The sequence below is a fragment of the Tachypleus tridentatus genome, chromosome 10, assembly GCF_004210375.1.
Source record: "Tachypleus tridentatus isolate NWPU-2018 chromosome 10, ASM421037v1, whole genome shotgun sequence".
In the NCBI taxonomy this organism is placed as follows: Eukaryota; Metazoa; Arthropoda; class Merostomata; order Xiphosura; family Limulidae; genus Tachypleus; species Tachypleus tridentatus.
In genome coordinates, this window is record NC_134834.1 from 185,320,321 (window position 1) to 185,333,765 (window position 13,445).

At 35.8% G+C, this 13,445-nt stretch overlaps 1 protein-coding gene across 4 annotated transcripts in view; it reads left to right on the forward strand.

Annotated features, from left to right (window-relative positions):
- LOC143231110 (SPARC-related modular calcium-binding protein 1-like) overlaps window positions 1-13,445 on the forward strand; it is a 63,642-nt gene that overhangs the window by 21,661 nt on the left and 28,536 nt on the right. For all 4 annotated transcript variants that reach the window (XM_076465708.1, XM_076465709.1, XM_076465711.1 and 1 more), the window contains exons 3-5: window positions 3,152-3,364; window positions 4,075-4,125; window positions 11,758-11,850. In XM_076465708.1, the coding sequence (XP_076321823.1) occupies window positions 3,152-3,364; window positions 4,075-4,125; window positions 11,758-11,850 (357 nt within the window). The remainder of the gene's footprint in view (window positions 1-3,151; window positions 3,365-4,074; window positions 4,126-11,757; window positions 11,851-13,445) is intronic.

Below are 13,445 nucleotides of genomic sequence, written 5' to 3' on the forward strand. Positions count from 1 at the left end.
ATTGAATCAGTATACACGTGCGCCTCACGCTTCGTGTTGGTGGCGCACGAAAATATAGCTAATAATAATATTAAAAAAAGGATAAGATGTCTTGCAGATTAATGTAGTGGGTGCCGACGTCACTATGCTGAATTGTTAACTCTTAGGTTGTAAGTGGAGTGACTCGCAGAACAGTGTCAATCTCGTGGGTGCCAACGTTTAGGCTTTACATGATAAGTCATGAAACGTAAAAGACGAAATGTTTGTTTGAAGTTAAGTACAAAGCTACACAATGAACTATATGTTTCTAGCGTTGTAAATCTGCAGATATGCCTCTGTGCCAATGGGAGAGAATAAAAAGAAATGAGCAGCAGACAGTAAATATCATGAGGTTAAAGAAATATTACACACAATACGTAATACACTTTACCATAAAGATGGCTACAAACATCCTACAGTTTTATAAAACTAAACAAAAATGTTTTTTAAAACTTTATTGTATCTGTATTTCAAAGAATTTCTTTTTTAAATACACTTTTTACAGATACGTATATTTTAAACTTTTTCTTCCTCATATTTCCTAAACGATGACGTTAATAGTTGTCCACTCAACTATTCAGTGCCCTCTAGTGTCATGGCTAACGGAAAAGGAAAAACCGTCAATGATAAGGATGTCATCCGTCAATTAAGGCGTGTCCCTAGCACAGAATTCTGATTCGTTGGAAGTAAACTTGCGATAAAACTAACAGAGGCCGGTTATTTATGAAAATCTTCCCGTGGACCGGAAGAGTCGCTAAATGTCAGGAAAACTCAACACTCGTGCCTAAAAGAACACAGCTTCCATTATCAAACACGTCTCGCACTTTGGCGTTATTGTCTTTCATTTGCCAGATTTTATCAGCTTCTGAAAGCTGCTTGGAATTTCATGAGAAGATTGCATTACCGCGTAATGTGCTCTGCAATCCTGTTTCCTTTTAAGGTTAAATCTCGTGCAGAACACGCGCATATAACATCTCAAACGGCTTTCTCACGCTGTAAGATACAAGCGTTCATTGTTAAAACCTTCACAGAAGTAAGTCAAATATTTGCTAAGATTTGCTACACGGTTTTAAGTACACTAACTGTTAAAATATATCATTTGTTTGTACGTCTGCCCATGCGTATATGGAAATTGCATGACAGTTTCTATAATTATGTCTAAATTATTCAAATTTATCCGAATAACGTGTCATAAATTAAATCACACCTATACAGAAATGATCTTAATTTGAATTGTCTTAAGAGTGAAGATTGAGAGTAGTTCCTAGCATAAGACTGATGAACAGACAATATTACAAGTGTCTTACTTCAGGAAACTGCAAGTGGTTTCTAATGTTATCTCCACGACAGACAATATTACAGGTGTCTTACTTCAGGAAATTACAAGTGGTTTCTAATGTTATCTCCACGACAGACAATATTACAGGTGTCTTACTTCAGGAAATTACAAGTGGTTTCTAATGTTATCTCCACGACAGACAATACTAAAAATGTCTTATTTCTGAGGATTACAAGCGGTTTCTACTGTAATCTCCACGATAAACAATATTAGAAGTGTCTTATTTCATGGGATTACAAGTGGTTTCTAATGTTATCTCCACGACAGACAATATTAGAAGTGTCATATTTCAGGGGACAACAAGTGGTTTCTAATGTTATATCTACGATACACAGTGTTACAAGTGGTTTCTAATGTTATATCTACGATACACAGTGTTACAAGTGGTTTCTAAGGTTATATCTACGATACACAGTGTTACAAGTGGTTTCTAAGGTTATATCTACGATACACAGTGTTACAAGTGGTTTCTAAGGTTATATCTACGATACACAGTGTTACAAGTGGTTTCTAATGTTATATCTACGATACACAGTGTTACAAGTGGTTTCTAAGGTTATATCTACGATACACAGTGTTACAAGTGGTTTCTAATGTTATATCTACGATACACAGTGTTACAAGTGGTTTCTAAGGTTATATCTACGATACACAGTGTTACAAGTGTTATCTCCACGACAGACAATATTAGTGTTTTATTTCAGTTAGAAGTTTTCTAATATTAATTAGTTTTCATGGCTAACCTTCAATATGATTCAACAAACTGAGGCCCAGCATGGCCAAGCGTGTTAAGGCGTTCGACTCATAATCCGAGGATCGCGGGTTGGAATCGCGGTTGCAACAAACATGCTCGATGCTGCTCTTTCAGCCGTTGGGACGTTATAATGTGACGGTAAATCCCACTTTTCGTTGGTAAAAGAGTAGCCCAAGAGTTTGCGGTGGGTGGTGATGTCTAGCTGCCTTCCCTCTAGTCTTACACTGCTAAATTAGGGACGGCTAGCGCAGATAGCCCTCGAGTAGCTTTGCTCGAAATTCAAAACAAACAAGCAAACAAAAATTCAACAAACTGTAAATGAAACAAATAATGAAATAATTTAATTATTTTTCCCTCCCCTTACTTCCTCTCTTACCCATATATTTGTTATTTTTCTGTTTTGTTCCATTTCTCAGCTTTTCTCTTTTCACTTGACATATCCACTCGTTTTTCTTTTTCTCTTATCTTCTTTTATTCAAAGTTCTTTTTACTAATTTCCTATTCTTTTACTATTGCTTGTCTTTTATCCCATGAGTTTCCCTCTTTACTATTTTATCTGTCATTGTTATCTTTCTGATAAGTATATAACTTTCTGTGAGTCTTCGTGTATATTGTAATGAGTTATAACTATCGTGTCTTTGTATATATTGTGATGAGTTATAACCATCGTGTCTTTGTATATATTGTGATGAGTTATAACCATCGTGTCTTTGTATATATTGTGATGAGTTATAACCATCGTGTCTTTGTATATATTGTGATAACTTATAACCATCGTGTTTTTGTATATAGTTTGTATGTGCGTTTTTCTTATAGCAAAGCCACATTGGGCTATCTGCTGAGTCCATCGAAGAGAATCGAACCTCTGATTTTAGCCTTGTAATTTGTAACAGCGTGTCTTTGTACATATAGTGATTAATAACCATTTGTCTTTTTATATATTGTGATAAGTTATAAACATCGTGTCTTAAGTAAACAAATTCACGTGTCTCACAGTGTCATTCATTCATTGTTTACATCAGCATGTCTTATCCATATAGCTTCTGCACGTTGCTTAGCCCAGAGAGACATGGCTGAAGCTCAACGCAGGCTAGATCAGGCAGATATCTTTAAACCTCGATGTAAAGAGGACGGATCCTTCATGGAAGTCCAGTGTCACGAGTCGTCCGGCTACTGCTGGTGTGTGGACGAACATGGAAAACCTCTTCCAGGATCGTCGGTCAAATATGGACAACCCAAGTGTAACAGATACGGTATAGTTGAGTTACATATAAATACTACCTTCATTTGAGTCACAGTACAGTTGAGTTTCATAAAGTTATTACCTTCAATCCAGTTACAGCGTAGCTGAGTTACATATAGTAACTATCTTCACTTCAGTTACAGCGTAGCTGAGTTACATATAGTTACTATCTTCACTTCAGTTACAGTGTGGCTGAATTACATATAGTTACTATCGTCACTTCAGTTACAGTGTGGCTGAATTACATATAGTTACTATCGTCACTTCAGTTACAGTGTGGCTGAATTACATATAGTTACTATCGTCACTTCAGTTACAGTAAAGTTGAGTTACATGTAGGTACTACCTTCACTTCAGTTACAGTAAAGTTGAGTTACATGAGTTATTACCTTGAATCCAGTTACAGTGTAGCTGAAATACATATAGCTACTATCTTCACTTGAGTTACAGTGTAGCTGAAATACATGTAGTTATTATTAAACCTGTAAACTTCCAGTTAACTATTATAGACAGTGACGTTTTATATTGACCTTTACCCTTTCTTATCCGCACATTGCTAGACTTTACGATAATCAGAGGTGTAAAATATTAATAATTTCCCCTTTATTATACGTATGCTGATCTTAGTTAATGAAACAAATAATTTTAAAATTTCCTAGGTGAATATAATATCTGATAAACACATTTGGCTTTATTTGTTATTCGTGTCCTTCATTCAAGGTAATCGTGTTAATCGTCGGCACCCGTTTCGAAGAGTGAAGCGAAGAAAAGGTAAAACCACAAAGTTCATTTCTGTTAAAAACAATCTAGTCTCATTCTGTAGAAAACCTCTTTCTTTAAGAGTATTACTTTTAATATTATTTTGAAATCTTCACTAAAAGTTATATAAATCAAGTTTTAAAAAAACCGAGAATGATTTAGTTTTTAAAAGCACGATTTTCTTATTAAATGTATTCTAATTAAAGGAAAAGCCTGTATTCTAGTTTTCGTTGTAGTCCTATCTCGTGTTGTTTACCGTTACTTTATGTTTAAAGATCGTGAAAGTTGCAGAGTTACCTAGACAAACCTTTTATTGTTTTCATGAAAACATCAATTCATCACGTGATATACACGTGCAAAAAAAACTGTAGAGACTTTAAATTTATGATTCTCTTTGTCGTATTTTTCAGAGTTAAGATTGACACTAAATACCCTTGGATCGATGTTATCATTATTTATTTTTTTAAATCGGAAACTAGCATTCAGATTCATGTTTCACGGACCTACATTTTAGTTAAAATATTTTTTTCCATAGTTGTATATAACTTATTTTAGAATTGGCTCGTGTTTAGTGTTTTAGAGAATCTGCGTTTATCGAGCAAGTGTAGAATTGGTTACCGTTCGAATATAACACTGAACAGTCATTCGCAATGACCTTCTTTGTGAACCACGCGTTATTTTTTCTTGCCCTTTTAAATGTTAACGATAGATGGCGGCGCTTATGTTGGTGAGGAAATTTTGAAATACACTATTATTCCAGATACAACGATTTGATCTACTCAGGTGAAAAGAAATAAATAAATAAAGCGGAAAAGACATTTGTTGTGGTATATATATATTGTGTATATGTAATTTTTTTAGGTTTCCTGTAAATTTCAAATGCAAATAATTGTATAAGGTCAAAGAACAGTAAGTAACTTCTCTTACGTCGACTTTTTCGTAAAGCGATTTGTTGTTGGCTTAAACCAGGCTAAAGGTAGCTGTCAACTTGAACTCTGTGTACTAGTAGCTACTACATAATAACTTTAGCTTATAAATCACATTTCTCGTTTCTTGACTGGCGCCTGCTTCCCAGAAGACATGGGATTCCTCTGCGTGTGGTCATGTCTTCTTGCTCCGCTGAAAAACTGGGCGCCAGGATTGTCCCGATCTTTGTCTGTCGGAACGCCCACTTTATAATACTCATAATTTACAGAATTAGTTATCTCCAGAGAGGTAAAGCAATAGTTTCGGAGTTATTTGTTCTACAGTTCGATACACACACACACAAATACTGTTGTGATTTTAATTTGTTGTTCTTGTGGGGCCCCGACATCTTCGGCTATTTAAATAAATATCTTAATTTCTACTTCGATACCTTCATACAGTATGTTGCGCATGGTGCGTGTTTGTCTTGAAGTTATACTTGCCAGTTTCCCATTTTTCACCTAGAAGGGCTAGGTCTATGCTGCGACACCTGGTGTTAAGGATGTTTACTTTTTTTTTGTACTGCATTATCCTTCGGTATTTAAAATGAAAAGACACTCTGGTAGTAAACAGGAAGATAGTATAGAATGCCTGTAATTCTGCTCTATTTATGTTCGTTTAAATTTCTTTTCACGAACTCTCTTAGTCACGTCTTTGGTGGTCGTGAACGTTCTAACGGTCATCCTGAGATAAACTACAATATACGTCATTCAGACAGCCTTCGCTATTAAGTACATACGAACGATTACGAACCACGTGCCTCAAGATTACTGTTCTAATCGTATTATGAAACCTCATCAAGCGTTGAATAGAGATAAATTCCAAGTGTTTAATGGGGCGACCTTTCTTCCACCTCAGTATGCAGGAGAAGTGAATAGAAACAGTTACCATGGCGGAGATTTTCTTAAATGATGTTTTAGTGATTTAACGATTTAGTAAAAGACTTATGTTTTTATATGTGGATTACTACTTTTTTTTACGGTAATCAGTTGGATAGGTTTTCGTTCTGGGAAGGAGTGATTCATGGAGGACATCAAAACAAAATGGAAGGTTTCGACATGTGTAACTCTAAATCCATCCACGAACATTGTATTTGCATTGCTTTGTTTTATAAAGTTGCACAAATTATATTGGGCCCGGCATGGGCAGGTGATTAAGGCACTCGACTCGTAATCCGAGGGTCGCAGGTTCGAATCTCCGTCACAGCAAACATGCTCGCCCTTTCAGCCATGGGAGCGTTATAATTTGGCGGTGAATCCCACTATTCGTTGGTAAAAGAGTAGCCCAAGAGTTGGCGGTGCGTGGTGATGACTAGCTGCCTTTCCTCTAGTCTTACGCTGCTAAGTTCGTGACAGCTAGCGCAGATAACCCTTGTGTAGCTTTGCACGAAATTCAAAGACAAAAACAAACAAACAAATTATATTAAGTATACAAACTTGTGTTGTTCTTCCCTAGCGAAAAATAGCCCTAGTAGCATAGCGGTATGTCTTCGAACTTATAACCCTAGAAACTTCACTATTCGTCTTGTGCTCAGCTTCAACACAAACTCACCAGAAAGTTAGAAAAACATAACCATGTTTCAGGTTGATAATAAAAACTTCAGAATGGACAGAGCGTGGGTTGACAACTAGTTTGATTGGACACTTTGGAGCTGATGCCTACTCCTGGACGTAACACCCTGAAACTCTTCTATATTTGTGTCTCTAAACTAATTATAACTTTCACTTTATCGCTGATATCTTCAAGATATAAATATTTTCAGTCGTGACTTTTGGCTGTTTACACATTGTTACTTTCTGATAGTTTCGTGTATGATTTTTCCTAACTTATAGCTGATTCTCATAATAATAAATTAACCTTTTTCCCCTTTGGCTTTGTGGCTGTTTATACATTGCTACTCTCTGATATTGTTGTTTGTTTTTTTACTGATTTTTATAACAATATATTAACATTTTCACCTTCGACTTTGTGACCATTTATACCCTGTGACCAATACATTTTCACACCTGTATGTATGTTTATCAACAAAATTTCTCAAAAACAGCTGAATGAATTTGGACAAAAGAATATGACCTAATTTACACGTTTTTACTTTTTGGAATGTCCAGGTCATAAGTCAAGATCACAGCAAGGTTAAGCATATCCAAAAAAATCTATATTTGTTTTATAACTCAGCCAAACATGATCGAATTTTGGTGAAATTTGGTAGACATGTGTAGAATATTATTGATCATTGTCCTGTCAAAATGGTCAGTGTCCGTTCATAATGATGAACACACGGTCTACAGAGTTACTTTAATGAACTTCTTGACAGTTTCCTACCGATATCATACCAAACATGATAACATAGTTTGATGGAGTTCCTAACATTTTCTAACTGTCATGAGTACATTGTACAATGTACATTGGTTTGTGCTTGTAATACTTAAGTAATTTATCAAACAATATTTCGACGAATCGTATGGTTTTCTTGACACACAACTGATAGACCAGAGGCAATAAGTTGACTGAATTCTTAAACAGTCCACAACCATTTTGTTTTTCCTGTTTGAAGCTTTCGGCCTGTAAGAACAGGGCCTTTCTCGGTGGCCTTGCGTGTTAATGTCACATTAAAACTTTATACCTTTAACGTCTCGTTCTGCCGACTAAAATAGGTTCCAAGACGTTTAATATATATTGTAATTTAGAATACTTGAATTTAAGAGACTGCCAGAAGAAGATAAAAATGGCGACGGCTAGAGGACGTATCATTCATTTTTGATATAATACCATAAATCAGTTGTTCTGTTTCTGCTTCGATTTAAGTGCTGATATATTCTTTACCACACGTTCAGGTACACTAAGTTGAATATTGAGATCCTTCAACCTGTCCTGGGTTGTAGAGCACAGGCGGATGGGGCTTAATTCACTCATTGCAACTCAATTTGCGTTATCTATCATTCATTACGCCAACTCAACTCCAAATGTAACTTTCGTCACCATTTATTTATTATATACCCCCGTTTATTCAACTTTTATTTCTTTTAAGAAGACATTAAAGTAACACGAGGTGCATTGTGGGTAAGAACATTAAAATAAAATAGGTCATCAGTGCTGACTTGCATTGCCGAAAATAGTTGCTGGCATCAATAAAACCGTATCGGTAAGGGTTTACACTTCTACATCAGAAATGTTGTCAACAAATTTGCCTCACGTTTTTCAACAACCGTCAGATCTTCCTATCTTGAGGTATTCCAGTGAAATAACAGGAGGTTTACGAACTTGCATTGTTAAACTAAAATCTGAGGTTCAATTCCCCGCAGTTGACACAGATAACCTAATGTGACCTGATGTTAAATAAAACCCTTTCTTGTGAGCGAGCCGACCTCTTAATATCATATTAGCTTATAAAGAATTGTCGCTCTCTTAGAAAGTTAAACTGCATGTGAACTACAACAGGAATATCTATTGTTAGTTGAAGATCAACATTATGTAGTTTACAAGAAGAGCTACCGTTAGTTGAAGATCAACATTATGTAGTCCTCAAGAAGATCTACCGTTAGTTGAAGATCAACATTATGTAGTCTACAAGAAGATCTACCGTTAGTTGAAGATCAACATTATGTAGTCTACAAGAAGATCTACCGTTAGTTGAAGATCAACATTATGTAGTCTACAAGAAAAGCTACCGTTAGTTGAAGATCAACATTATGTAGTCCACAAGAAGAGCTACCGTTAGTTGAAGATCAACATTATGTAGTCCACAAGAAGATCTACCGTTAGTTGAAGATCAACATTATGTAGTCTACAAGAAGATCTACCGTTAGTTGAAGATCAACATTATGTAGTCTACAAGAAGAGCTACCGTTAGTTGAAGATCAACATTATGTAGTCTACAAGAAGATCTACCGTTAGTTGAAGATCAACATTATGTAGTCTACAAGAAGAGCTACCGTTAGTTGAAGATCAACATTATGTAGTCTACAAGAAGATCTACCGTTAGTTGAAGATCAACATTATGTAGTCTACAAGAAGATCTACCGTTAGTTGAAGATCAACATTATGTAGTCTACAAGAAGATCTACCGTTAGTTGAAGATCAACATTATGTAGTCTACAAGAAAAGCTACCGTTAGTTGAAGATCAACATTATGTAGTCCACAAGAAGAGCTACCGTTAGTTGAAGATCAACATTATGTAGTCCACAAGAAGATCTACCGTTAGTTGAAGATCAACATTATGTAGTCTACAAGAAGATCTACCGTTAGTTGAAGATCAACATTATGTAGTCTACAAGAAGAGCTACCGTTAGTTGAAGATCAACATTATGTAGTCTACAAGAAGATCTACCGTTAGTTGAAGATCAACATTATGTAGTCTACAAGAAAAGCTACCGTTAGTTGAAGATCAACATTATGTAGTCTACAAGAAGATCTACCGTTAGTTGAAGATCAACATTATGTAGTCTACAAGAAAAGCTACCGTTAGTTGAAGATCAACATTATGTAGTCTACAAGAAGATCTACCGTTAGTTGAAGATCAACATTATGTAGTCCACAAGAAGATCTACCGTTAGTTGAAGATCAACATTATGTAGTCCACAAGAAGATCTACCGTTAGTTGAAGATCAACATTATGTAGTCCACAAGAAGATCTACCGTTAGTTGAAGATCAACATTATGTAGTCTACAAGAAGAGCTACCGTTAGTTGAAGATCAACATTATGTAGTCTACAAGAAGAGCTACCGTTAGTTGAAGATCAACATTATGTAGTCTACAAGAAGAGCTACCGTTAGTTGAAGATCAACATTATGTAGTCCACAAGAAGATCTACCGTTAGTTGAAGATCAACATTATGTAGTCTACAAGAAGAGCTACCGTTAGTTGAAGATCAACATTATGTAGTCTACAAGAAGAGCTACCGTTAGTTGAAGATCAACATTATGTAGTCCACAAGAAGAGCTACCGTTAGTTGAAGATCAACATTATGTAGTCTACAAGAAGATCTACCGTTAGTTGAAGATCAACATTATGTAGTCTACAAGAAGAGCTACCGTTAGTTGAAGATCAACATTATGTAGTCTACAAGAAGAGCTACCGTTAGTTGAAGATCAACATTATGTAGTCTACAAGAAGATCTACCGTTAGTTGAAGATCAACATTATGTAGTCTACAAGAAGAGCTACCGTTAGTTGAAGATCAACATTATGTAGTCCACAAGAAGATCTACCGTTAGTTGAAGATCAACATTATGTAGTCTACAAGAAGAGCTACCGTTAGTTGAAGATCAACATTATGTAGTCCACAAGAAGATCTACCGTTAGTTGAAGATCAACATTATGTAGTCCACAAGAAGATCTACCGTTAGTTGAAGATCAACATTATGTAGTCCACAAGAAGATCTACCGTTAGTTGAAGATCAACATTATGTAGTCTACAAGAAGAGCTACCGTTAGTTGAAGATCAACATTATGTAGTCCACAAGAAGATCTACCGTTAGTTGAAGATCAACATTATGTAGTCCACAAGAAGATCTACCGTTAGTTGAAGATCAACATTATGTAGTCTACAAGAAGATCTACCGTTAGTTGAAGATCAACATTATGTAGTCTACAAGAAGAGCTACCGTTAGTTGAAGATCAACATTATGTAGTCCACAAGAAGATCTACCGTTAGTTGAAGATCAACATTATGTAGTCCACAAGAAGATCTACCGTTAGTTGAAGATCAACATTATGTAGTCCACAAGAAGATCTACCGTTAGTTGAAGATCAACATTATGTAGTCTACAAGAAGATCTACCGTTAGTTGAAGATCAACATTATGTAGTCTACAAGAAGATCTACCGTTAGTTGAAGATCAACATTATGTAGTCCACAAGAAGAGCTACCGTTAGTTGAAGATCAACATTATGTAGTCCACAAGAAGATCTACCGTTAGGTGAAGACAATGAACTCTTAATCTAAGTTCCATGATGTTGCTATAAAGGAAATAATTAACACTGTTTAGTAGCTGAAAACTGCCATCATATGTTTTAGAGAATCTGGTTGGTTCTGTGAAGTATCAGTGAGTTCTGATTAATAGGTTTGCGCTCCTATAGTCAATATAGTTTAGTAATGAGTGTCACTTTCTTATTTGATATGGTTTCTGGTGTGTATTGACAAAATGTCACGGTATGTAATCAATAGCATTTTGGGTGTGACAAATTGTAAAGTGACAAAAGGAATAATTGTTCGACTTAAATGAATGAAATAAAAACTGATAGCTACACAATTATATCACTCATACGAGTTTTGGAACAAATATTCATTTGTTAGCCAGGTCGTGTATTTTATTTTACCCACCATCAAGCCCCAACTTGAACCATTGTAACCAATAATTTTGATTGGATTAAGTCGCACATTTAATTGTATTATGGCACCACCTTTATTTTGATTAGATCACTGTAGGCGATAGAAGCCAAATCTCTTATAAACTGTATTGTAATACACTATAGAAGATTGGATTGAAATCCCATATAAATGATACTGTAACACACTATAAAAAATAGAAGTCAAACCGCATATAAATTACTTCGATTTTTGTGTTCGTTAAAGAAAATCAAATTATCTTGTGAAAATGCCCTCAAATATGAGTTATCAATCAAGTGTTAATTACTAACCATTAATTAACGTTTATTACAAAACGTTTCTTCATCTAGCATGCAGTAACGTTGACAGAACGACCTTCAACAACAACCTTGTCAACATCTTCAAGTCCGAGTTTAAACGGTTACCCAGTCCTCCTAATGATGGTAAGTTTATATGTTTCAGAATTTGCGTCCAAACCTACAGAGGCCCCAGCATGGCCAGGTAGTTAGAGCACTCGACTCGTAATCTGAGGGTTGGGAGTTCGAATCCCCGTCACACCAAACATGCTCGCTCCTTTTAGCCGTAGGGACGTTATGATGTTATGATCAATCCCACTGTTCGTTGGTAAATGAGTAGCCCAGGAGTTGGTAGTGGGTGGTGATAACTAGCTGCCTTCCCTCTAGCCTTATCCTGCTAAATTAAGAACGACTAGCTCAGATAGCCCTCGTGTAGCTTTGCACGAAAATTCAAAATATTCAAACAAACCACACCTACAGAAACGATGTGTGTGTGTGTACGTGTATAGCAATCCCTCATTTGTAACTGATGGATTATGGGTAAAACAATCAATGAACAGCACCTACCACCAGTTCTTGGGTAATGTTTGTCTGACCGAATGGACAACTCCCGACCCGTGATCGTCGTTTTGAAGTTAATTAATCTACCGTGGTTCATTTTAACTATAACTATAACAGTATATACGATATTAATGCTCGTGATGTACTATGGGATTTAAATTTATCATTTTCCATGTACTATTGCATCGTGAACATCAGCAATCATGTTGGGAGAGAAAGACGTTAATCATGGAAGACTATCACAATAGGACGTTTTACGAATTTACCCACATTACTTTTCGGGAGTGGCAACTGGCTATCGGTGCTGCCCTACCTAGAGGGATTCTAACCTCGGTTTGTAGTGTTATACTTTCCCAAGTTAAATAAATGACAAGCTGATTGTAATATAACTTCATAAAAAAAAATATATGCTTATATAATTGTCTACCTTCAGTGTAGTTCCGAGCTCCTAGAGACTGCAAAACAAGTGTTGTCTAAGAATAGTGGCTGGTTCCCTAATTGATGTCCTCAAGAGGTCACTGGAAGGCCTCCGCACGTGCAGATACTTAAAACAGTGTTTTCAATGAATATTTTATTTATCAAACGACTGCACAACGTTGTTCATATTTGCGTTTTGCGTGTGTGTGTGTTTTATCGAAAAAAATTATTGTGAAAGGTAGACCCCTCAGAGTTCTTGTTATCTAAATTTCTACTAAATCAACGTGAATTGTTAAGTCTTGGAGGGCCTCAGGCTAAACATTTTGAGAACTTTGATAAATAGTAGACTTGTGCCATTATTGTTTTGTTATAATAAAGAGTTTAGTTTAAATGTTTCACACATCTTTTATATTTGTTTTGCGTTCGTAAGCTTAACATATAAATGTATAATAATAAATGTTTAAATCTCTTGAAAATGCAGGCGTTCTTCTCTTACTGTGCCACGAATAATCTATTAATGTTTGAATGTATTTCACTTCTCATCCTGAAAAATCAAATCAGATGCTTTCATGGTTCTAGTATAGTCGTTCCAAGTTTGGAACCATTAAGTAAAAGGAGAGAAGCTCATCTGTAGCACCCGCCGCTACAAGGGCTTTATCAGGCTTTATCATTTTCAGAACGTGTTTACAGCTGAAAGTACGAAAAGGAATGTCGTGTGCTTGAACGTTGAACCCTAAAGAACGCAGCCCTGTACGTAGTAACTC